Source organism: Nylanderia fulva, unplaced genomic scaffold (genome assembly GCF_048542155.1).
Source record: "Nylanderia fulva isolate GAGA-0341 unplaced genomic scaffold, ASM4854215v1 Scaffold72, whole genome shotgun sequence".
Taxonomy (NCBI): Eukaryota; Metazoa; Arthropoda; class Insecta; order Hymenoptera; family Formicidae; genus Nylanderia; species Nylanderia fulva.
Genome location: NW_028190830.1, coordinates 243,313 through 271,092, shown reverse-complemented (window position 1 = coordinate 271,092; position 27,780 = coordinate 243,313). Strand labels below are relative to the sequence as shown.

Sequence of the window (27,780 nt, the reverse complement as noted above, 5' to 3'; positions counted from 1 at the left end):
TTATGACTGTATTCCCATATAAAAAAAGAATGTAAACAGTAGAACGACCTTTAGAACTTCGCGAGCAAAGTGTTGAGTGTTCTCGGCGCTACAGGCATAACGTGTATTGCTTCAACGTAAATAAAATGTCCGGATTTACTGAAACTAATGTCTTAATCGGGTTGAAATAAATTAACGAAAAATTCTAATAAACATATCAATTGTAATGTCAAACGATACGAGCGACGATGAAACGGGTCTGCAAACGCCACAGGTGTTTCCCAAAACGGGATCAGGACAGGTCTCTCATTGCAGCTGTAACTCAGGTAAGATGCAAGGTGTTAGAAAAAAATTAATCAATTAAAGTATCAAGATATAATTTCGCGACAATTAAGTGTGTCCTTTCAAAGTTATGCGCAGTCCGATCAGTCCTAGCTCGTCCGTCTCGAGTTCCATGATATTCGGACAGATCACCGACGATGTGCTCCGTGCTTGGAGTCAATTGCCGGAGGCGATCCGCCTGGACCCCAGGTTGGCGGTTTTTCAGAGGGAATGCGACCGAATAGCGGAGGCAAGGTGAGAATAAAAAATATGCAAGTGTAAAACGATTTTAGTGTTTTAACGATAATACATCTTATTCCCGTCAGATCTGTGGATTGCATGAAGAATAAGGACTGCCTGATTGTGAATATGTGCTCGCATCTTGTGACGCAAACTAGGTGAATTGCTGCCCAGACGACACCAAAAACGAAACATGTCACAAAATCGGGACATAAGATGTCTCAGGTAGCAAACTGACGTCATTAAATGTCAAAATGACGTAATTTTGACGTCTTTAATGACGTATGCTTGCTACCTGGGATGTCTATTATAAATATCATAAAACTATTTCTAGATCCATTAATATAATAGACTATTCTAAAGTCTATTAATTATAGATATTATCATAAGACTTCTTTAAGATATTTAAAAACTTCTTAAAGATGTCTTAGAAACTTCTTATGTCCTAATTTTGGATATAGTGCTATCTGGGTATATTTTATATGTTTGATACCCAAGTGGCTGATTTCAAGGAAAAAAAGATATTAATTTATGTGATTACTTTTCACAGCATTCAGAATCAAATTCAAACAAATCAGAGCAACACCGATGAGGATGGGCAAGATGTTCAGGAGAAGCAGAAGCCGTTTTGCCGCTACTCCAAATTGATCGTGCTCTCTCTCTGTTGGCTGCTGTTTACAGTGAGAAAAGAAAAATCATCACGCGATTGATCATCTATTTATGTTATCATTTTGATTCTTTATGTTGCAGGTAACACTTATGTTTAAGAGCGAGAGAGTCGAGACAATGCATCGATTTTCCATTCCAAATGGACAGATCAAGAGTATCCTTTCAATTAGAAAATTTGTCTAATTTAAGAGCGAAAAATGAATATAACAAAATTAAAAGTATTCGAAATTAATCTTATGTAAAATGGATTTTGATTCAAGCTACAACATATGAGAAAACTAGCAGATTTTACTAAGATTTAATTTTATATACCCAGATAGAACATGAAACTCATATAATGATTTTATTCACCATTTAAAAGTTATCTGGATAAAGTGATTTAAAGATAACAAAAAGAATCATAGATTTAAAGCCCTCTAATATAAAACAATCGCTTTATATAATTTTCAAAAAATTTATGTTGCTTGAATATTGTTAAAATATGTGTGAACAATAGAATAAATAAATAATTGTAATATATAAAATTTTTTCCAAAATGACTTAAGTGACGTTATCATGATGTCATAAGTTTTATGTTCTACCTGGATTAGTGCAGAATTTTTGAATTTATGTAAAATTCTAGATGAATCCCGATAAAATCAGCTGGTTTTCTCATATATTGTAGCTTATAATTTGTTAAACAAAAAATAGACTCAAAGCTAAATATTAAACAATTACTACCCAAGTAGCAAACTGACGTCATTAAACGTCAAAATAATGTATTAGTAAATAGTAAATAATTATGTAGTAAAATAATGTAGCCTGAATAATTTACAATCAGTCAAACATGAAAAGCTTGAGCTGTTTAACTGACAGTAACTCAATAATTGTCCATTATTTAGCTTTAAGGCTATTATTACTTCGTTTAGCAGATCATAAAAGCTGCAACATATAAAAAAACCAGCTAATTTAATGGAAATCACAATTTCACATAAAATTAATACTTTACATAAATAAATCGAATGAAAAGTAATTTTCTCTTTAGAAAATGATCCTTAATAAGATATTCTCTCAGATTACCAAATCGAGGAGCATATTACAAACGTATTGATCAGCATAAAGGTGGAAGGATCATCATTGCTGCCGTCAGATAAAATCGAGCAGTACGCAAATTTGTCTACGAACCACTTAATGATATGGCTGGAACTCCTTGCGAAAGATGAGAATACGTCCCACGTCAACTTGGAAAACTTAAAGGTGTTTGCATACATCATTAAATATAAAAATTAGTATTTATACAAAAATTATTTTATATACGTACTCACGTTTTACGACAGAATACGCCAATAATCCGGCTAAATCTGGAACAGAAAGAGGAAGAAAAGAAGAGATCAGTTATTATTATTATACATCTGAGTAAATTTTGTCATTTAGTTAATGCATCGTGATTTTTATTTCAGTTTCAGAATGTAAGCGACGTGTGGGTTTTGCCATTATTGCCCGAAAACTTGATGGACATCTTTCCTGAACAGAGGCATGAAAAGACTTTTAAGATAAACGCCGATAGCGAGTACGTTGCTTTATATTTTATATTATTTGTTGTTATAATTTTTAAATGTTATTTTTTAATTTAATTATATATTTTATATATTTTAATTTTATATTTCTCGTATATATATATTTTATATTAGTTATATGCTTTATATTTTATATTAGTTATATGCTTTATATTTTATATTATTTCTTGTTATAACTTTTAAATGTTATTTTTAAATTTAATTGTATATTTTAATTTTATATTTCTTTTATATATATTTTTTATATTAGTATTGTATGCAGGATGGTAACTGATCAAATATATATGAAGCACACCATAAAATCCTGTGATCAATTTGGAGACTATTTTTCTTCAGTGAAAATGTCGAGGCGCCAATAATTTTTCAAGTTATTTTAATAATTGAAAGAAAAGAGCTTGCAAACTAAACTTCGTGTACAGTTAAAATATTAACAAAACTATACATTCTTCAGAGTTTAATAGAATTTAAGGCTTAGTTACAAAAGATACAGGATGGAAAAAATTGGAGTATGCAAAAAATGAGAAAAAATCGTTTTCAAAGTGATCACAAAATCTGTTGATGGGTGTACTCTATGTTTTCTCAGTTACACCCTGTACATACATACATTTTTTTAATCAACTTGAAAATTTAATTTTGTAGGGCACTATTAGATGGCACAATGTTCATCAAGTTTCGTACAAATTCAGAGTCGAGTTTGTCGTTTTCCTTAGTTTACGATCTGTCAGTGAATACCGCTGCTGGCATAATATACGCCGCTTTTCTCTTAATTGGCCTCTACATCATGATTATTTTCGAGGTAATTAATATCACGAAATATTTACGCATATACGGTTTCTAGTTTCTATAGAATATTAAAATAATATTTACAAATATTATATCAATATTACATTCAGGTTGTGCACAGAACTTTGGCTGCCATGCTGGTGTCTTCGATGTCCATCGCGATATTGGCAATTTTAGACAAGGTACAATATATAAGATGAATTTCTTTTTACATGTGTGCGTGATAAAATTTCAAAGAAATTCAAAAAACAGTATCTTGCTTCAGCGACCAAGTATGGATGAATTGATGTCTTGGATAGACATGGATACGCTGCTGCTCCTGTTTTCCATGATGCTACTGGTAGCAATTATCGCCGAAACCGGCATATTCGACTGGTTAGCAGTCTACGCTTACAAGGCGAGAAAAAAAATAACACATAATTTAATAGTCTAAACTATAAGACGTTCGTAGCTGAAGCGATTCTTCAAACTCTAACAACGCACATATCCCGAAGACGTTCAGAGAATATCCTGAAGATGTCCTCTGGATATCCTCTGAATATCTTTCGGATATATTGTGCTATTAGGGAAATAATTCGCCATTTTTTTTGTTTAGATAACCGGTGGTAAATTATGGCCGTTGATTATGGCCCTGTGCTTCTTCACTGCTCTCCTGTCATCGATACTGGACAATGTGACAACCGTGTTGCTAATGACCCCGGTGACCATTCGGCTGTGCGAAGTGATGGAGCTGAACCCGGTCCCAATCTTGACCGCCATGGTGGTCTACTCCAATCTTGGGGGCGCGATGACGCCGGTTGGCGATCCGCCGAACGTCATCATTGCTTCCAACAAAGACGTTAAGAACGCCGTGAGTATTCGCTGCAATGCTGGTGAATAAACCTTTTCACCTCGATCGAATAGACAATTAATGGATATAATTATACCGAGGCAGGAAATCGACTTTGGCACGTTCTCGTTGCACATGAGCATCGGAGTGATACTGGTGTTGATCGTCGTCTCCGCGCAAATTCGCTACATTTTCCGGGACGTCGCGGTTCTTAGATTCAACGAGCCACAAGATGTACAGGTACGTCATTGAAGAAGAGATTCTAATCAGAATTAATTATGTATAAGTCGTAAAGGACTCAGCACAATCTATGGAAACTGGAATTGGCTGGTCTTTTCATATATTGTAGCTTGTGACCTACAAAAGATGTAATAGCTTCAAAGTTGTAAAAGACCCAGCACAATCCTTATAGAAACTGGATTTCGATGGAATTGATTTGTCTTTCATATATTGTAGCTTGTGATCTGCTGAACAAAAGATGTAACAGCTTCAGAACTAAATAATGGACAGTTACTGACTTACAGCAGGTCAAACAACTTCCCAGGTAGCAAGTCTACGTCTTTATTAGACGTAAAAATGACGTTATTTTGACGTTTAATGACGTCAGTTTGCTACTTGGGTCGCAAAATTCAAATTTTTCCTGTTTGACTAGCTGTGAATCAGTAACTATCTATTACTTAGTTTTAAACCTATTTTTTATTTAGATCATAAGCTACAACATATGAGAAAAAATCAGCTGATTTTATCGAGATTCAGTTTCATCTAGGATTATTTAAGTTCAAAAATCCAGAACTAATATTAAATTGAATCTTGATGTAAAATTAGCTGGTTTTTTCATATGTTGTATCTTATAATCTGCTGAACGAAAAATATAATAGCTTCAAAGCTAAATAATGGATGGTTACTGAATTACAGCCAGTAACAATTCGCAGAGTCCATTTTTCGTGTGTTGACTAGCTGTAAATCAGTAATTATCTATTATTTAATTTTAAACCTATTACATTTTTTGTTCAGCAGATCATAAGCTACAAACATAATGAGAAAAAACAACCAATTTCACTGAAATCCAATTCCTATAAGGATTATGCGGGGATCTTTACTATACAATTTAATTTATTATAACTTAATAAATAAATCAATGTGAGTGAATTAAGATTTTACACATACTCGCAGGATTTGAGACACATGATTGCCATCTGGCAACGAGCGGCAGCGAGTCTGTCCAGCTACAGCAAAGACGAGAATCTAGTGAGGGAGACGCTGCTGAAGAAGGTGCAACGTTTACTATCGCAGCTGAAGAAAAAATTGATAACAGGAAGCGCAACGTTAGAAAAGTATAAGACCACGCTGGAGGAGTTGCAGGAAAAGGTTTTCATATATACATACAGGGTGTCCCAAAATTAATAGCAAATCTTTTAATGGCAGATTCCTGGGATTATTTGGAGACTATTTTTCCTCAGCGAAAATGTCCAGAGAGACCATCATTTTTTGCATGTTCCCAATTTTTACCATCGTGTATCTTCGTAATTAAGCCTTAAATTAAAATTCTATTAAAGTAAACTCTACATAAAATCAATAAAAGAATGTGATTTTGTTAATATTTTATTTCCACAAGACTTGGTTTGCGAAAAACCCCTTATTTTCAATCGCTTATAACTCGAAAATGATTGATGTCTCGACATTTTCGAGGAAAAATAGTCCTCCAAATGATCCCAGGAATCTGCTATTAAAAGGTTTGCTATTAATTTTGGGACACCCTGTATATTTTTGAAGCTGTCATCCTGCATCTTTGTTTATCTCTACAATCGGGCCTTTCTTGCGCTTTTAGTATCCTATCAGAGACAAGTGGTTGCTGGTAAAATCTGGATTTGTCCTGACTTTCGTGATCACGCTTTTCTTCCTGCACAGCGTGCCACAAATGCATCTATCTCTGGGCTGGATCGCCCTGATCGGCGTCATGCTGCTTCTGATATTAGCCGACAGCGAGGATTTTGATGGTCTCATGGCACGCGTCGAATGGAGCACATTGTTATTCTTCGCGTCACTCTTTATTCTTATGGAGGTATCAGAACTCTCTAAAAAAAATTCCCATGTTAATTTCAAACTTAGATTCCTTAATTTCTCGCATACTCGAGGTAAAAAATCAGGGTGAAAAATACCAGGACAGCTATTAGGTCTGTTTTCAGCTGGACTGACTGCACTAGTTCAGGGTTTATCTTTTTTACTCCACATTGGAAGGAAAGACAAACTCTGAAGTGATGCAGCCAGTTCAGCTGAAAAGAACAGACCTATTATGTATCTACTCAAAAATAAATTCCCAAGATGAATGTTCATAATAGGAAAATGACGAAGAACAAAGTTATTCCAAATTGGAAACGTTTCCAAACGGAATAACTTTATTTTTCGTAATTTTTCTATTAAGAACATTCATATTAAGAATTTATCTTCGAATATATACATAGTAGGTCTGTTCTTTTCAGCTAAACTGATTCAGAGTTTATTTTTTTTACTCCACATTGGAAGGAAAAATAAATTCTGAACCGGTGCAGCCAGTTTAGCTGAAAAGAACAGACCTATTATGTATCTATTCAAAAATAAATTCCCAAGATGAATGTTCATAATAGGAAAATGAAACGAAGAACAAAGTCATTCCAAATTGGAAACGTTTCCGAATGGATACATAATAGTTGTTCAGACGTATTGAATAATTAAATAAGACGTTTTGAATATTGAATAGGCTCTCTCGCGTATGGGTCTCATTACTTGGATCGGCAAGCAAACCGAAAACTTCATTCTGTCGGTGAACGAAGAGTCCCGATTAGCGGTCGCGATACTGTTGCTGCTCTGGGTGTCGGCTATAGCAAGTTCCTTCGTCGACAACGTGCCACTCGCTACCATGATGGTGAGAATCGCGTCGAATCTCGCGCAAAATCGCGAGCTCGGCCTGCCTATGCAACCCCTGGTGTGGGCGTTAACATTCGGCGCTTGTATGGGAGGTAAGAAGAGTTAAGCTTGAATCTGGAACTTTTCGTTAATTCGATTCGTCCAATTGTCGCGTTAGGGTCACGTCGTGTAGATCGACGAGCTCCTTTAACGCAAGTGACAGCTTCTCTAGCTTTCCTTATATAAATTAATGCGAATAGAAATGTTGTTTAGCTCAACAGTTATGTTTAAAGGAAATGGAACTTTGATTGGAGCTACTGCCAATGTTGTTTGTATGGGTGTCGCGGAACAGCACGGCTACAGATTCAGTTTCATGCAATTTTTCAAGTAAGAGAAAGAAGCCATGTTTAGTCATTAAGTCTGACCTCGCCATGACTATGTTAGATTGTGACGTTAGAGGCGAGATAAAATTCCTTAACAACATACATATCCGAAAGACATCCAGAGGATGTCCTCTGGATATCTTCTGATCGTCATCCTTTGGATATGTTATGCTGTTAGGATTCTTAGGTGTCATTTTTAAGATATTTCGATGGAACACTAGTTCAGATGGCTCTTTTAAAATACCTCGAAAACTATCCTTTTCCTTTTGATCAATCAACAATTGTGAAATGACTGTAATATGACCCAAGTAGCAAACTGACGTCATCAGACGTCAAAATGACATTTAATATATAACGTCAGTTTGCTACTTGAATCATATTACAGTCATTTTACAATTGTTGATTGATTACAAAAGGAAAAGGATAGTTTTCTAGATTTTTCAACAGCCTGCTAAAGCTATCTGAAACACCAAAATATCTTTTTATTTCGAAATGGCATTTAAGAATTTTTAGTATGTGTTTTCTCGCCTCTGACATCACAATTCCAACATGGTCGGTGAAGAACCAGGAGCCTTAAAATCATAATTAAAGACTATATATTAAGACACATTGTTATATATCTTGATATGTTGCAGGGTAGGATTTCCTATCATGATAACAAGTACTGTAACAATAATGGTGTATCTGATGATTGCTCATGTAGTCTTCGACTGGAATGGAAACTAAATATAATGAAGAGTTATCTGTGAGAGATTTGTTTAATATACAAGAAACAATGTACTTGTATATTCGGAAAAATGCTTATCGCGTGTAATCTCTTAAGAGGAAAATATTAATACAATTGGGAAGTGTTATTAAATAATTCTTAAGAATTATTATGCTACAAGTTTCGACGAACAGAATTATTCACTTAATCGCGACATATTTTGAAAAAAAATGTAAAACATTAAGTTTTTTATTCCATACTTATAATTTAAATATGTAAATATATATTTAGTAAATATATATATTTTTATGTTTCTAAACATATAATATTTGTATAAGAAAAATGTAAAGAACTGAAAATTCTAATTGTAATTTTGATTTCAATTCTATCACACACATATACATATTATAGTATATGTGTGTGTGTGTGTGTGTGTGATAAAATTAATTTCAAATTCTGTGATATATAAAATTTCAGACATAATATATAATATGTAATATTGTTTTTACTTATTTATCTTAATACGAAACACAAATACTTTATAGTAATATCAATTGCTAACAATGTGTAAACATAAAAGAAATTGTAATAGTCGATTCTCTTAATTGTAAAAGAATTTAATGATCACATAAAATACATATTTATTTGCTAGACAATTCGTTGAAATATTTTTATTTATTAAAAATGAGTTTCTCTGGGAGAAGAGAAAAATATCCAAAACGTATCACGTAGCGTTGCCAATTTCTTCAAAATCAAATCATTTAAATCGTAAACTTAAACTTATATTGTTCGTAATTGTGTGCCTTGGAATATAACAATCATATATTTGAATTAAATCACTAAAATTGAAATATCTTTCACAAAATCAGTATTCTAATAATTGACAATATACAAATTACTGAAAAAGAAATTTATTAAAATTATCATTATTATTATAAATATAAGCGTTACGAGTTCGCTAAACTCGTTTGCATTAAATCAGATGCTATCTTAGAGTTTGTGTACATAGCATAGAAAAAAAATTTTACAAAGAAGCAATAGAAGTCACAGAGTTGCTGTAAAAATATTGTCGTATTTACAATAAATATAATATATTAATGATGTGATGTTTAAATGTGATGCTTTTCTCTTTCTCTGCAATTTCTGTTATTTAACTGAAAGTACTACAATTTCTGACGATTGTTTCTTTTTCCAGTTTGCATCAGAACTTTGTTTTCACAAATATTTGACAAAAACGACATATCTCTTTATAAACATTTATAAAAGCTTGAATAAATATTTGTAAATATAAAATAAAATTAGATAGCTGCTTTTCACATTTTTTTCTGTATTAAAATCTTAAAAATATTCTCAATTGATTGCGTTGAAATTAAAATTAAAATTATAGTTTAAAAACTGTCATGTGAATAAAAAAGTCTTACAGGTGGCAAAGGAAGTAATCAAAATTTGAAAAAAAAAACAAACTTATCTTAAACACATGACCGATCAATTTTACTACACAGTTACACTATAGATTATATTTGTATAATTCTGATTTTATGCGATTACACAATGTGGCTTCGTAAAATCATGCTCTTATTACGCTTTACCGGGATATGAATTAACGTGAAATCAGTATCTTCGTCGACGATGCCGAATAGCGAAATAACTTTGTCGAAATAAAATTATCCAGACTTAGCGCGCAGCAAAGGCATCCTTCGAGAGCTTCGTTAATAACTACCTGAGATATCTTATATAGTTTTCAGTCATTGAAACGCATAAATTTCTATATAACACTGCTGGACTACTTAATACTCGAACATTACCGCCCGAAAACACGCGAATGATGGAGGGAGAGATAACAAAGTATACGCCAAGTGTAGAAATTGAAAAAAGTACCCTGCAATAACATCTTACGTGAAAAGGATTTCAATTAAATCAGCTGATTTTTTTCATATGTTATAGCTTATCACCTACTTAACAAAAGATTCAATAGCCTCAAAGCTAAATAATGGACAATTATTGAGTTACAGTTTGCAAAGCCTGAGTTTTTCATATTTGACTGATTATGTAAATCAGTAACTGTCTATTATTTAGCTTTGAGCCTATTAATTGATTCAATTTCATCTACTTCACATAAAGTTCCAAAATTATGCACTAATTCTATATAAAATTAAATCTTAATGAAATCCGCTATTTTTCTCATATGTTGTGCTGAACAAAAAATATAATAGACTCAAATAATACTGATTTGCAGTCAAACGTGAAAAGTCAGTTAATACAAATTGTCGCTCGTATATTGAAAACAAAGTGATAAAAATAAGGCCAACTTATCGAGCTGAATATTCGAGATGTTCAGTCAACTACCATTTATTACATGTATAAATTATGAAACTACAGTCATTATATTAAAACTAACGCAAATTACAATCATTCTATAAACGTTTCGACCGCACGCGGTCTTCTTCAGTATAATTATTGAAATATAAATTCATACAAATTCACATAATATCGAAATTTAATTATAGTTATTCAGAATCGAGAGTTTTTGAGCAATTAACGTGTGTTCTAATCCGTCCTGTCCAACAATCATATATAAACACGCACGCTCTCCGATCAAGTAGAGTTTAAAATGAGCTGTCTTTCTGTATTGTTGGTTTGTTATGTGTCATCCTTAATAACTGTTAATAAGTGGCAAAATTGTCAAGAAGGACGATGATAGCGCCTACGGAACGGGTTAATTTCTCGCATATTAACGATGAAACTATCCGAGATCTGAACAAAATCAGAGATCATATCGAGGCGAACATTGTTGGACAGGACGGATTAGAACATACGTTAATTGCTCAAAAACTCTCGATTCTGAATAACTATAATTAAATTTCGATATTATGTAAATTTGTATGAATTTATATTTCAATAATTATACTGAAGAAGACCGCGTACGGTCGAAACGTTTATAAAATGATTGTAATTTGCGTTAGTTTTAATATAATGACTGTAGTTTCATAATTTATACATGTAATAAATGGTAGTTGACTGAACATCTCGAATATTCAGCTCGAAAAGTTGGCCTTATTTTTATCACTTTGTGAAAAGTCAGGTTTTGCGAGTTCTCTGACTGTAGTTTGACTGACGTCATTAATTGTACATTATATCATTTTAATTTTATTACATCTTTTGTTCAGTAATAATAAGCTACAATACATGAAAAACACAGTTGATTTGATAAAAAAATCCATCTTACATAAGATTAGTGCGGGGTACTTTGATACAGCAAACAACTTTGAAATTTAAAAAGCGGAGACACTTATTAACGAAATATTGCGTAGCATCTTGAAAACTTGAAACAGTATAGAAAAAAGGATATTAAATACAACACGACGAGATGACAAAAATCGCGACATATGTAATTAGAATGAGATATGTAATGTTTTTCCGAGCGGTGTAGCAGTCTTATATATTTGATATTCTATCGGTACAAAAAGAAAAACGCACACATTCACATCAAGATTTACATCGAAAGTAACATCTAGAGACATAGGTGGATGTCATTTTTAAATATCACGATGAAATTCTCGATTTTTGACAATAAAAGAGGGAGCAAAGAGAGGATGAGAGAGAAGAGAAAGAAGAACAAAATCGAGTCACGCGTCCTAAATGTTGCTTTCGATGCTGTTGTCTCAAAGAAATAATGGAAGAAGCAGGCCCTTACATTAATTACAACAAACCATGCAATATATTAGTAGCACTTGTGGAATGCCTGTCACGAGAGATTGGTTTGTGCCGAGGCGCGCATTTATTTAAGATTCTTGGTTCTTCACCGACCATGTTGGAATTGTGACGTCAGAAGTGAGAAAGTACACGCTAAAAATTGATGCCATTTCGAAATAAAAAGAATTTCGATGAAAAAGCACATCGGATGGTTTTCCACACTCTTAAAATACCTCAAAAAGTATCCTTTTTCCTTTATAATCAATAACAGCTGTAAAATGACTAATATGACTGTAATATGATCCAAGTAGCAAACTGACGTCATTTTGACATCTGTAACATCATTTTGACATTTAATGATGTCATTTTGATATCTATAATGTCAAATTTTTGACATTATATCTATAATGTCATTTTGACATCTAATGACGTCACTTTGACGTCTAATGATGTCATTAAACATCAAAATGACGTATGCTCTGTCGTTCCGCATGACAAGTCTGATTATTTTGCGATTGTTGATTGATTGTCAAAGGAAAAGAATAGTTTCATCGAAATATCTTTTCATTGAAAATTATATCTAAGAATTTCAGCTTGTGCCTTTCCGCATGTGACGTCACAATCTAACAGCGACGAGGATCAGGAGCCTCAACAAGCGTATCCGATACGTCTCTTTCAGAAATACTTCATCGAGAAATACCTCGCGCGTTTATTTACAAAGTACGAAAGGGTTCTGTAAAGAAAAAAATAAGTACAAATTACCTAGCTTTGATTCGTATCGAGAAGATTCGGGGGAAAAGCTGGAGGTGAAGGTAACACGCAGAGAAGCTGCTGTAAAAATAATAATCGTAATACATATATGTGCACCACGGCGATGAGGTAACTCTAGGAGGTGTTATCGGAAACCAGATGGCAAGTATATATGTGTGCGGATAACAAATAAAATGCTAATTCGCTTAAAACCTAATGAGACTTGAAAGAGTTTCCTTGAGATCTACGGTAGTATTATTACAAGGTGATTGATACAAAAAAAACAGAATACATCTTTATAAGAATAATTCTTCCATATTTGAAAAAAAAAACATGTATATTTGAATACAATAGGAACATTTTGAACATTCCTAATTATTACAAGATATTTCATTTAAATGAAATAAGACGGAACATTTTTACCGGTACAAATAATGCTCGTTTCGTATTTATGTCTAGAATCTTCAAATTTAGGAGAATTTGTTAATTCAGATATTCTGTTCTGTGATGAATCATCTTGTATATAATTAAACAATACATACGTAAAACTTATTCGAGAATGTATATATATATATATATATATATATATATATATATATATGTACAGCAGTTTCTATACACGTTTTGGCGATTATCTCTTTCATACGTTTACTGGGAAAAAAATTCTTAATGCAATTCTTTATGCTTTGTATGCGAGAGTTAAATAGTTCAGTATCTTTAAAATTTAACCCTTTACACTCAAATTAGCTTAGGAAGAAGAAACTAATAAAAATAGTCAATAAAAATTTTATAATTTTAACATAATTTTTAATATAATTTTAGCGAAAATAATAAATAAAATTATCTTTTGTCGCATATTAAGCAAAAAGTGCCATCTACATTTATCAATAACTGAATTTTACGTCGCTGTATCAATGAGTGAAAAGGGTTAAAGATGATAAAAAGTCATTATGGCCGTATGTATATTTCTGTTTTACTCTTTATAATATTACGAGTACAGGGAACATATATAAGTTTCCAAGCATCATTCCATTACGTGTACAGATCATCCAAGCAAAAAGTGTCTATTTTCAAAGATTTTGATGTCGATATATCATAACACACAAAAGTGATGCAAAATTTGATGCAAAAAAGGCACCACCAACTTTGTTTTTTTTTATTACACAATTTGATACAGAAATCATAGCACATCTATTTCAATCTCTGCATAATGTGCAAATTTGTGCAGAAAAGCTTGAGATGAGAATCTTTTAAAAACAGACATTTCTCGCGACTACTATATATATATATATATATATATATATATATATATATATATATATATAAATATATATATAAAATTAATTAAGTGTAACGCAGAGCTATACCTTACAAATTACACACAGATCATCTTATATAAAACTATAAGATTCCATTCGAGCGATCTTTGTTCCAATATGTGCAACACAATTGTAACAAATCTGCAATTACACATTTACACATTATGGCAACGTAACTCGTTACATTCATCATAATTTAGGACGATTTCAAATGATCGATTAGTTGTTGCCGTCGTTTTTTTTCTCTCTTTCTGGATGAAGTATCCCTATCTGCTTTTGCGTCATTACATATTCAGATATATACAATTTACCTATAAAAACGTAATCGATCGATTGGAGTAGTTGTCGCACACACATTCCTCTATCAAACAATTAAAACATCTCGATATGGATATTACACGGGGTGACTGAAATGTAATATTATAACTAATACTCATAAAAAGTTGTACTTTCTCAAGTGTATTGTCATGCTAAACGTAATTAATAAAGACACGTCGATTAAAAAACAGGAGCGAGAAGAAACAGCTGAATAATAACAGGTAATGCCACAGAGTGCTCTACAACGTACGCCTAATTGTATTATTATTATTGCTCTTTGCACTTCTCTCTCAAAAAGGTTCTCTCGAAACGCCGCTTCTCGCCTACTCTAAAAAACTCGTGTAAAAGTTCGCTCGATATCGAAACCCAACCAACGTCGCAGCTTAGTAAAATATGCCCCTATGTGTCTTTCGAATACTTAGTCGAGTCTATAAATTATCATCATCATCATCATCATCATCAATTCCAAAAATTAAAACAAAGTGTCCCCCTTTCTCGTTATATAAATTATATTCGTGTTTCACAGTGTTTTGTGTCAAGATCTCGTAAAATATTATATAGCGATGCCTATAACTACAAGAGCAACGACACTGTATTGTCATTAAAAAATATTATATTTTTTTCACGTGGGTATATTTGGCAAGCATGCACGTCGATCTGGAAGATCCTCTCTTTTTTCTCTTCTTCTCCTGAATGAACGACTACTAAATGTTACAGCCCAAAAAAATCAACTATATGGTTTTATATAATTAATGACAACTACGAGAGGACGGCTCGCAGTCTTTTCCAACGTGGAATAATTCTCGTGGAATAATTCCAATCAAACGCAAACTCGTGTCTACTTTTGTTCGAATAAGCGACGTTATTATTGTGACCTGGATTCAAACTGGCCAGGTCGAAAATCCGTACGGCAGACGAGAGTCGGAGCTTACTGGCCGGGGAGCTAAATACCAATTTGCGGCTTCGCTTACTATTGTTGTTGCCGTCGTCGCCGTCTCCGATACTGCTACAGCTTTCGTTACGACTTTCGTTTTGCGACTGTTTTACGGTTTTGCGGGAATACTCGGCGAGAAACGATTTCGCCATAGATCATTGCCGGTACGCCTGCGGCGACAAACCGTTCCCAGGAGTCACATAGTCACCGATCATCAGGCTGGGATTCACTGGATAATGAGAAGAGTTGCCGAGGACCAGCGATTGCTGGAAAGTAACACCAAGCTGTAGCGCGAAAGGTCACGCAAGCAAACGCTTTGCTTTAGTTTCCGTCTCTCACGTCAACAACTTTTATTAATTTATGTAGCAAACTATAATTGTAATGTGTCAGGAATTTTCAGCGCGACAGCAGTCGTTTCATGTTTGTGTGCGCCGTTATTTTGTCCGAAGCATTATACAGGGTGTCTCAGACCTACGCTAGAACCCCTTCCAGATAGATATACGTCATTTTGACATCTAATGACGTCATAGATGTCAAAATAACATCACATATGTCAAAATGACGTCACTTGCTACTTTAATTACGTCAGTTTGCTGCTTGGACTGTTAATGGCAGATTCCTGGGATAATTTGAAGACGATTTTTTTTCAGTAAAAATGTCGAGACATCAATAATTTATTAGCGATTGAAAATAAAGGATTTTCCACAAAATAAAGCCTTGTGAAACTAAAATATTCACAAAATTACATTTTTCAGTTAATTTCAGGTAGAATTTACTTTGATAGAATTTTAATTTAAGGTCCTTCTAGATCCTCGCCGCGGCCATGTTAGATTGACGTCAGAAGCGAAAAAGCACACGCTGAAAACTCTTAGATACCATTTTTAAATGAAAAGATATTTCGATAAAACACTACTTCAGATGGCTTTATTAGTATATTTTACTATTTTTTCCTTTGACAGTCAATCAACAAAAAATTAAAATCATCATATCAAATTTTGTCATACTGAGCCTCATATTACAGTCATTTTATAGTTATTGACTGATTATAAAGGAAAAAAAATAGCTTTCAAGGTATTTTAAGAGTGTGCTAAAACCATCTAAAGTGCTAAGAGAATTTTTAGCGTGCGTTTTCTCACCTCTGATGTTACAATTCCAACATAGTCAAATTAGGAAGATGCACAAGATGATTTTTGCTGAGAAGAAATCGTTTCAAAATAATTCCAGGAATCTGCCATTAACATTATAAAGTTGATCTAAAACACCCTGTATTTTAAATAGAATAATAAGTAGAACATACTCTTCGTTATCGCTCATATATACATATACATATACATATACATATATATATATATATATATATATATATATATATATATATAGTAACTCACTGTATACAAAATGTTAATATTCGAAATGTACTCACAGTAGCGGGTGATGTAAACATGTTTGGAGTTATTCCACCGCCTATTAATTGTGCCGCTTGTGTACTCGTGGCTGTACCTCCTACACGACCTCGTCCCGTACTCGAGATGGAACCGGGATGAATATTTGGTTGTCCTCCTGTTGCATAAAAAATATTATATATTTGTACATATATGGTTTAATTAACAATAAAAGAATAAAAAAAGTGTTTATATATATAAACATCTAAATCATTTACTAAAAAGCCTTTGAACAAATACATACAATTTATTTAAAATAATAAAAACCACTACTCATTGATTTTTATTCTTTAAAGCAGAATGTTATTTGAAAGAAAACAATCCAAAAAATATGTGTCTAAAACACTACACACTTATAAACCATTATAAAACACTACAGACTTATAATCTTGAAAAACTTGAACTGTTGCTAGCTAATCTAAAAATAAATAGAATGTATTTATTACTTATGAAGACACATTTATATAAATCAATACATTAAAATAATCTATTTTTTATTAGCACAAAACAATAAAATGTGAATTTACTTGTATAGGTTTATTAATTTGTATTAAATCAAGAGAGAACAAATTGTAGCTTTTTTTATTTTAATTAAACATTAGAACGAAAAAGTATATAAACTCAATTTTTAATAAATGGGATTAGAGTAGATAGTTAAATATTTGTATAAATCCATACTACTAAAAACAAGTTTATTTACATGAGTCAAATTCTACAAAATATGTATAAATTAGAACAATCGCAAGGAACTTTTTTCTTCTTTGTACAAATGTCTCCCATGATGTACAGTAATAAAATATGCGTGAATCCACTTTTTAAGTACCACATTACAATAAAAAGATCCGACAAATAATTTAATATTTATGTAATTAACAATTATACTAATATATGTAAAATTAGAACAATATTAGCATATAAAAATTAAAAATGACATGTTTAATTTTTTTCTAAATATTCCACTCCATTTCAAACTATAATTGCAACTATCATCCAAAGGGCTTTTTGCTTTACAATTTTCAATGTTTATACTATAAAGAAAGATTTACAATACCCGATAAAAAGAATTTTTAAAAATGTGTCACTACATAAAAGCTTGTAATAAAATATTTACTGACTACTATATTCCATGCTAATTTTATTTAATGGTACATTATGTAAAGAGAGCCATTGAAATAGAAAATTTAAATCAAATAATGTAAAATAGTTTTTAAACAAATTTAGAAGAAATTCTAACAATTTCTTGTATAACAAGATGTTACATGAAATCCATAATACAATACAATACATAAATAATAGACACAAAATATCACGTATCTTGAGCAATACTTCAAACTTCTCTTCAGAATGTCTCCAATTGCAAAGACGATTATTTATTACTACTAAACTGTACTTTGATATTTTATATTTTTTTAAATATGTAGTAAATACGTATAGAATATACGGGGCCCGCGAGAGAAGCGTCAATGTGTGCGATCACGTAGGCATCCTTCATATATGTATATTTTGTGTGACACAAGACTTTATAAATATATTTTTCTACGACAATATCGGACATCGGGGGGAATCCAAAATTGCTTGATGCACGTAGAGCAAGGACGTCGATTACAATATTATATTTCGCACACGACACACCGTTCAATACATGTAATGGTACACGGAAGAGTCAAACCAAACCTTACCTATTGCCAGCAAATTATTTGGATTTACGGTCGCACTTGTGTCCATCGAGACCTCGCCGAGCCCGTTTACGGACATTCCATTCACCATATTCACCGCTTGTCGAGCACCTTGCGCGTCCAAGGTCGTCCAATAAGATTCACTAGGCGAGGTGTTATTTAAACCTGGGGGTGGCTGCGCCGCGGCGCCTGTGTATCGGAAGTAAGGATTTTTCAGGTCTAAGGTGTTGCTACTGCTTTCCATATTCGTTCCTTCAAGCTTCAAATCTATTGTTACATCGTAGGATTGTCTGAAATGTAATTTATTCATATATATATATATATATATATATATATATATATATATATATATATCTGTATATAACAAAATAAGTATGGAAATAAAAACAAGCTATATGCAGGGTGTCCCATAGGAAATTGCTGAAACTAAGCTGTCATTTTTCAGAGTGTATACTCAAATCTTAGAAATAAGTTCCCTGAGGATTCCATGATTTTCCAGATACTTTTGTTCAAAATTCCAGGTAAAGTTAAGTATTTTTAATAATATTTATAGAATACAATTTTGAAATAAGTTTATATGTTATACATAATTTTTTAACATAAATGAAGTATTTTTTTAATATAATAATGTAATATAGTATTATATTATAATAAAATATATTTTAATATATACTTTATATAAAACCAATAAATTTTTATATTTTAAAATCAGAGGGGCATTTTTTTTTAATTCTCTGAGTTCAAATCAAATTCCATGATAATTCCAGGATTTTCAAGGTAGAACAAAATTTCTTGAGAATTCTTGGTTTTCCAGGAAGTATACACCCTGATTTTTTAATGCATGCAGTTATTGAGAAAATAAAAATTGTGTTGGAAAGAGGAAAGTCTGCAGTTTTTAATGGATATAAAATGTTTGTATACCAGTTTATTTTATTGATAAAAAGTATTGAAAAAAGTGCTAAAATCACATAAACTAATGATAAATATTTTCGACAGTGCCAGATTTAATAGCAGCTATTGAAAGGATCGTCGATAACTTAAAAAATGACAATTAGAAAAAGTTTTTACGAGTTTTCGTAAAAGAACAGAATGTAATACAATTTCAAATGGTGCACACTTTGAAAATATTTATCATTAATCATTAGTTTACATATGATTATTAGCATTTTTTTTCATTATTTTTTTCAATAAAATAAACTGGTATACAAACATTTTATTTATATCCATTAAAACTGCAAACTTTCCTCTTTTCAACACAATTTTTGTTTTCTGAATAACTACATGGACTAAAAAATGACAGCTGATTAGTTTCAGCAATTTCCTATGGGACACCCTGTATTTAGAGCTGAAGATTTAATAGCAAGCAATACATCATTTTGATGTTTAATGACGTCAGTTTGCTACTTGGGATGGAATTGGAAACACGTAAAGATCAGAGCATATGATATTTACCTTTTATTTGCTATAAGGATGACTTTTCCAGAGAGTAGTTGTCCACTTTTACAAAATAATGGATTTTCTAGGAGGCAGCGTACTTGATACCAGTGAGTAAGAGGCTCTGTAGGAGCTGTACTCAGCCAGACTTGTTGCGTGGATCCGATAAATGCTACATCGAACCAGAAAGCTAGACCGTGGCAAGTACCACTCTCCAGTATATGAAAATCGACATCTATTTCTAAAGGGAAGAAAATTTTGCAAAACGTCAGCAGTGTGTCGCACATTTTCTTTGTATGTAATTTAATTTCTCATTTTATACCTATTTTATGTAAATCAGTCTCATCAGCTGTTTGGAAGTCTACTATATGCCTCACAGATTTCGCCATACATATTCTAATATCAAAAGTATCGACAATCGGCTGCCTAAAGTACTCTTTAATAGCGTTATTTCTCATAGCAGAGAGATCTACTCCATGGAAACATGTCTGATACCAAAAATTGGCCTTATTGAACTGTTCCATATAGAGATTTTCATCAGAGAAAGGTGCGATGTGCAGATCACCTCTAGAAGGGAACATTCTTCCACCTATGGGTAAAAATAATTTAATTAAAAAAGAGGAAAAAAATAAAATAAAATTAGCAGAAGAAAGAAACTAAATGCTTACCTGGAGCCAACCATTTCTTTGCATGCAAATAAGTTTCAAGCATTCTTTCGTTATACAACATGTATCCCATAGGTTCACTCACTATACAGTCCACACGTTCGGGTAAGTCGATCTCTTCTATCTTTCCGGCTATGACTATTATTTTATCCGATAAATTATTAGCTGCGACTAACAGCTCGGCATGGTTCGCCATGTTGCTCGCTTCTACTGCGTACACCTTTTTCGCACCGGCTTGTATGGCAAAAAACGACAATATACCCGAACCAGCGCCTACATCTAGTACAACCTTATCCTTAAAATCTGACAAGTTGCCAAGAATTGCTCGCTGGTATGTACTAGTCCTAATGTAATCCTGCATCATGTTTTGTTGTTGCGAGAGATAGCCATAAAATTGAAAATACTGCATTGCTGAGGATTCTTCTGTTCTTTCATTGAATGCTGATATACCTTTTCCTATCTTGAGTTTTACTATGTGCGAATGAAAGTTGCGAAAATCTGTGAATCAAAAAATGTATCTGCTGAAATTCTCTTTCTCACAGATATATACTTTTGTAATGTCTACAAAGGACCTTAATCCTTACGGAAACTGAATTTCAGTTGATATGACTGATTTTTTCATATATTATAGTTTATGATCTGTTGAACAAAAAATGTAATAGCTAAATAAGCTAAATAATGGACATTATTGAGTTACATCCAGTCAAATAGCTTGCAAAGCTCGAGTTTTATATATTTTACTTTGAGCCTATTACATTTTTTGTTCCATAGATCATAAGCTACAACATATAAAAAAACCAGCTGATTTCATCGAGATCCAATTTCATATAAATTTAAAAATTCCATATTAATCTTATATAAAGTTAAATTTTAATAAAATCTGGTTTTCTCATGTATTATAGCTTATGATTTGCTGAACAAAAAAGTAAAGTTCAAAGCTAAACAAAGGACAGTTGTATAATAAATAGACTGATTTACAGCTAATTAAACACAAAAACTCAGATTCTAGGAGTTATTTGACTGACTGTAGCTCAATAATCGTCCATTATTTAGCATTGAGGCTATTACATATTTTGTTCAAACAGATCATAAGTTAGAATATATTAAAAAATCAGCTAAATTCAACTGAAATTTATTTTACATAAGAGCGGAATGCTTAACATGATCTTGAGGTGCGAGAATTTTTGGCTCACCTGTTTCATTAGCAAATGTAATGAGTAAACTATCTGTATCAAGTGTAAAAACATAACTTCGAGATGATACGCGAGAACATTCAGTACTGGGAGTGACTGGAAATTCCAATAGACTTGTCTTCTCCTTGTTGTTAACATCTGGAAAGAATACCAAAGACGTTAATTAAATGCATTGACATGAGTGATATCTTTTCATCCTGGGTTGCATCCAAAATGTCCTCTTTGAGGAAAATTTTACAGAAAAACCTATAATATATGTTACATATATCTATAGATTTTGAGTAAAATTTTCCTTGAAGAGGATGTTTTGGAACGCAACCCTGATTCATATATATATATATATATATACACACACACACACACACACACATATATATATATATATATATATATATATATATAAGGAAAAATATAAAGAAATATTGACAAAATAAGCATATAATTGTAAAGAATAAATATCATCAAAAGATAACATATATATACATCTGACACTTGAAATGACAGATGAACAATTTATACCCATTTCAAGCGTCACCTGCCTATTTAAAAAGGGACAAAAACATAAAATTCGCCCGAGCCATGTTTCTTTATCACAAAGCAAACAACGAGACAAATAAGACCGAAAAAAAGGACAAAGAACCAGGAAGATCACCGGCGATCGACCGGGGTCGCGACACTGCCCGGGCGCGATCTCCCCCTGGAGGAGGAGGAGGGGGAAGGGGGAAGGGAAAAAAAATAGGAGATCAGTCGACGCTACACCTCGGGGAAGTGTGGTTATGTCGCCCGGGTTGGCTCGGTCTCGCGATCGATCAGTCGCGTCGTCGTCGTCGTTCCCGACGACGACGACGCCTTCCACCCTGGACAAAGCGAAGCTCCCGGGGCCGGATTCTCGTACCTGAGACGAACTCGACGCTGAGGCCCTGCGGGTCGTAATTGATATTGAGCGCGACCGGCTTGTTGTACTTCGGCGTGGTCTGCCCATTGTTTGACAGAGCCGAGACCGCGACCGCGCGAAACGTCTTCGCCATTTTTCGCGACACACCGCGTGTGCCAGCCGCTTCCCGACGCGGTTCCCTCTCACTCCTTCTCCCGGCTCCGCCGCCTTCTCCTTCCTCGCCTCCCTCTCCACCTTCTTCTTCTTCGCCCCCTCCTTCTTCTTCTTCTAGCTCGCTCGTAGTGTTCTACGTCACGCGTCTCTCCCGCGTCTCTCCCACGTCTCTCCCGCGTCTCTCCCGCAGCACTCGCGTGTCGTGAGGAACAAAAGCGTGCCGCCGCCGTCGCCGAACGTAGGGAAGGTAAGTGTGTATGTGTGATGGGAGAGACGGAGCAGCTCCCCAACCGAACCAACGTCGTCGCGCTGCGAAATCGCGCGATTCTTGCTGTTCGCCACCGGACGCCGCGAGGTGCCGCGAGAACTCGCTCACGGCGCCGCCGCCTTCGCCTCCGACGCCCTCCTCCGTCCTTGAGGTTTGGAGAATGTGTACGTGAATATAACGTGCGAATTTTCTGTATTTTGTAATATGGAGCCACAGGAGCGAGCGAGGTTTATATGAATGACATCGTTTTAACGTTTAATGACATAATTTTGACGTTTATGACGTCAGTTTGCTGCTTGAGACGGCTCGGCGCCGATATGAGTTATTTGTCAGCTTGTCATCGACGCGAAAAAGGCTGCAAATAAAAAAAAGTAACCCTATAGGTAGAACATGAAACTTATAATGATGTTATCATGATTTTAGTCATCACTTAAAATTAAGTTATCTGGACAAAAATGAATCAAAATTATTTAAAAATGACAAAAGGATTAAAGCCCTCTTCAGGTAGAATATAAAATTCACAATGACATCGTGATAATGTTACTTAAAATTCATTTTGAAAAAAAAATTCTATTGTTCACACACATAATATTCAAGCAATATAAATCTTTTGAAAATTATACAAAGCGATTATCCTATATTAGGGAGCTTTAAACTTTATGATTTCTTTTTTTTTAACTTTAAATAATTTTTATCGAGGTAACTTTTAAGTGATGAATAAAATCATGATGAATTTTATGTTCTACTTGGGCCGTAATATAAGATAATCGCTTTATATAAATTTTCAAAAAATTTAAGCAACAAAAAATTGTCACTTGAATATTGTTAAAATATGAACAACAGAATAATAAATAAATAATTGTAATATATAAAATTATTTTTCCAAAATTACTTGTGTGTGAATGATCATGATGTCATTATATGAGTTTTATGTTCTATTTAATAAGTAAACTTAATTATGTAAAATGGATTTCGGTTAAGTCAACTGATTTTTTCCATATTTGTACCCAGATAGCAATATAATAATTATGACGTCACTTTAATATACATACACAGCATACGTCAAAATAACGTAATTTAACGTAGCCAAAAATGGCTACTTTTGCTATCTGGATAGTTTTATGACCTGCTGAACAAAAAATGTAATACCTTTAAAGTTAAATATAATGAACAGTTACTATAAAACTACAGCCAGTCAAACTATTCGTTTTGAGTTTTTCATGTTTGACTGGCTGTAATATCAGTAACTGTCTATTATTTAGCTTTGACGAGTTTATTAGATTTTTTGTTTAGCAAACATATGAAAAAAACAGCAGATTTTACTAAGATTCAATTTTATAGGATTAGTGCGGAAACTCGGACTTTCAATTGTTCATTATTTAGCTTTGAGGCTATTGAATCTTATTTTGTTCAGCAGGTTATAAGCTATAAAAACATATGAAAAAACCAGCTGATTTAACCGAAATTTATTTCATATAAGGTTATTGCGAGGGACGTCAAAAAATTCTTGCTTCTCTGTATTTAAAATAGAGCTGTTAATAAAAAAGAAGAAAAAATACATTTGCGATCTTCTCCGAATAATTAATTATAAAATTTGCATGCATTATTCCATTCCGGAATTATTTATCTCATCCGTGAGTTGTATTTAAATTCGAACTCGAGATGAATCTCCGCAAATATAATTAATCTTCCGTCAGCAATCTTTTTTTTTTACCGCGTCTTTCCTCTTAATCCAAATTCTGGATTATTTGTTAATCTTAATTACAATATTCAATAGATGTTAAAGCTAAATATTATTAAATTGTTTATGTATGTATAATATGTATGCTAATGTTATGTATATGTATGTATGCTAATTGTTTATGTACATTATTATTTCCAATTTGTATAATCTTGTCGATTTCTCTGCCTAATTCATAGAAAAATATATTTTCTCTGATTTCTAATTTTTTCTATAAGTATTATAATTTTAGGAAAAAATCCTGCGGACGCTCTTGGTCATTTCTACAAGTTTTGTTTTACTTGACTTATTTATTCTTTAAAAAAAATAAATAAATAAATAAAAATACAATTTCCAGCATATAATAAAAAATGTAGTTCTCATCGATTAAATTAATCACGGAAACAAATGGGAACGAAATTTTTATATGTAAATGAACATATACTATATATATGTATATAATATATTATATATTATAATTTATAATTCTAGAAAAAATTCTGCTGACGCTTTTGATCATTTCTACAAGTTTTGTTTTACTTGACTTTATTCTCTAAGAAAAAATAAAAAATAAAAATAGAATAAAAACAATTTCCAGCATATAATAAAAAATGTAGTTCTCATCGATTAAATTAGTCACGGAAACAAATGGGAGCAAAATCTTTACATGTAAATGAACATATGCTATATATAATATATATAAATAAATGAAAATACGAGGCAGAGATTTCATCTAATAAATTGTGTTATCACCAACAAAATATCGATTATTGTCAATATCGAATAAGCTACAACCTCTCTTGTCCTGCAAATATCTTTATATACATATATATATATATATATATATATATATATATATGTATATGCATATTAATTATTACAGAAATAGTAGCGGCCGATGAAGAATAGATCAAACAAATATAATCATTGCATCGGGAGAGAAGAGAAGAAAAAAGGGTGCTGCTGGCTATGAGTGATAAACTTTGAAAATCATCAGTAAATAAGCTTATATATACACTCGTTTGAAATAACTTTCTAAAGACGACGGTCAAGTATATCTCCGTGTTGCATCTCTCGTTTAATTAGCTTATTAGAACGGGGGCGTTTGAATCTAGTAATTCCTTATCAACTTCCCTATCTCGATTACACAGCGTTTAGAATTAGTATATTGCACACCAGGGAATCGTTAATGGCTTTACTTAGCACGCTGATATATTTTCGTAACGCGTTGAACATATAACAGAGAAAGACAGAAAGATTGCCGATGTGATACAAATGATATATATATATATATAATACGGGGTGTATATTTCCTGGAAAAACCTGGAATCCTCAGGGAACTTTGTTCTACCTTGAAAAATCTTGGAATTATGGAATTTGCGAACTCAGGGAATTTTTAAAAAAATTACCCCTTTGATTTTGAAATATAGTTTTAATAAATATAAAATGTATTAGTTTTATATAAAGTAGGTATATATTAAAATATATTTTGTTATAATATAATACTACATTACATTATTATATTCAAAAATACCACATTTATGTTAAAAAATTATATATAACATATAAACTTATTTCAAAATTGTATTCTATAAATATTATTTAAAATACTTTAATTTTACTTGGAATTTTGAGCAAAAGTACCTGGAAAATCATGGAATCCTCGAAGGATTTATTTCTAAGATTTGAGTATACACCCTGTAATAGCGAGTCCGTATATCGATTTACGTGCAAAGTGCAAGTAGCTTTATTTAGCGAATAATCCATCTCGCCAATGAAAAGTCGATTAAAATACATAATGATGAATGCATGCGTTGAAAGAGTTTATCCGAGCTGTATCAGAAACATGCAATTTTCAATTAGGCTTTTGTAAAGTTAATCAGCGCGACATTAACTCTCTTTACATTTTTCCGAGCTTTCGACAAATAAATTTCGAATATATCGAATATTTTATTCTAATTTTCTCTGATGAAACAAGTTTTTCACGCGCGTATAAAGATTTAAAAAAAGAAGGAAGGTGCTTAAGGCCGATTTTCGGCCTCCTCTGATTTTTTTTAAATTATAAATAAATGTTTTATTTCGACCACCATTTTACACTTGCTTATGCGCTTCAGGTGGAGAAGAAAGTTGAAAGCATTTGTATAAGTTTAGTTGTGATTGTGGGAATGAATGTGTAGCGTATTTGAGGTATAGGCTTTTTATTTTGAAATTTATTTTGAAAGAATGTTGCTACTAAAGAATATGAAATATTTAATTGTCATATTTTACACACAAAAATATAAAGAAATGTGTAGATGGCAGAAGAGTGTTGATGATAAAAATTGTATTAATTGGTGTTGCAGGTTTCAAATATATAGAATATCCAAAAAATTCTATCGAAATACTGTAAACTTTCAAGTCTCGTAATTTAAAAAGTACTGAATTAAAAAATACTTTATTATTTTCAAATGTCTAATCACGGTTATTGAATTTAGATTGTGCGTATGGTTTATCATGTTTCGTCTTATCATTTATCTTTTCTTTTAAATTATTTACTAGTGTCTCGAACTCAACCATAACTTCTTATTACTTTATTATAGTGTTTGGAAAAGCTCTCGAGCTAGAACTACAAGAATATACAATAAAAAATGAGGTTTCCATTAAAAAATTTCAAGATCTTTACGTGACCTTGACGACGTTGTTCAAGGTCATACAGACATTCTTACATAATGCATGATTTAAAATCCTACAATTTTTGTTTAAAACATTTTTTTCTATCCTGCATATTTTTTGCGTTATTTAAAAGTCTTCAAACTTTTTACCCTATATAATACGTCCATTTAGCTTAAAATCACCTGATTTCAACAGTTTTACAAAACTAAAACATTTCTGATATCAGAGGTCTTATCTCCCTTTATCAAACCCTTTATCCCCTTTATCTTTACCTTCTCCCAACATAAACAAACATTCAACAAGCTTGGCTCCTTCATTA

The 27,780-nt window shown here is 32.5% G+C and overlaps 2 protein-coding genes across 7 annotated transcripts; one reads left to right on the top strand and one right to left on the bottom strand.

The window, feature by feature from the left end:
* Positions 1-179: 179 nt before the first annotated feature.
* Positions 180-8,934, top strand: LOC114942084 (P protein). Its single transcript, XM_029317376.2, has 17 exons — positions 180-305; positions 390-555; positions 627-698; positions 1,091-1,220; positions 1,291-1,363; positions 2,264-2,445; positions 2,649-2,758; positions 3,405-3,561; positions 3,659-3,730; positions 3,814-3,945; positions 4,144-4,398; positions 4,483-4,617; positions 5,551-5,745; positions 6,206-6,439; positions 7,115-7,373; positions 7,554-7,647; positions 8,279-8,934. Exons 1-17 carry the CDS (start codon positions 206-208, stop codon positions 8,367-8,369), a joined length of 2,457 nt encoding a protein of 818 aa, XP_029173209.1. The 5' UTR covers positions 180-205; the 3' UTR covers positions 8,370-8,934.
* Positions 572-23,181, bottom strand: Art4 (arginine methyltransferase 4). Of its 6 annotated transcripts, none has more exons than XM_029317382.2 (9): positions 22,669-23,180; positions 21,774-21,911; positions 20,584-21,078; positions 20,238-20,504; positions 19,934-20,156; positions 18,485-18,771; positions 16,787-16,923; positions 2,510-2,549; positions 572-2,438 (listed from the first exon to the last, which is right to left on the bottom strand). In XM_029317382.2, the coding sequence occupies exons 1-8, from the start codon at positions 22,799-22,801 to the stop codon at positions 2,544-2,546; spliced, it is 1,686 nt and encodes a 561-aa protein (XP_029173215.1). In that variant the 5' UTR covers positions 22,802-23,180; the 3' UTR covers positions 572-2,438; positions 2,510-2,543. The 6 variants fall into 6 exon arrangements, with proteins under 6 accessions (XP_029173215.1, XP_029173214.1, XP_029173210.1 ...); XM_029317381.2 differs by having other exon boundaries at positions 2,514-2,549; XM_029317377.2 differs by lacking the exons at positions 572-2,438; positions 2,510-2,549 and adding an exon at positions 9,245-15,647 and having other exon boundaries at positions 22,669-23,181.
* Between the last annotated feature and the right edge of the window lie 4,599 nt (positions 23,182-27,780).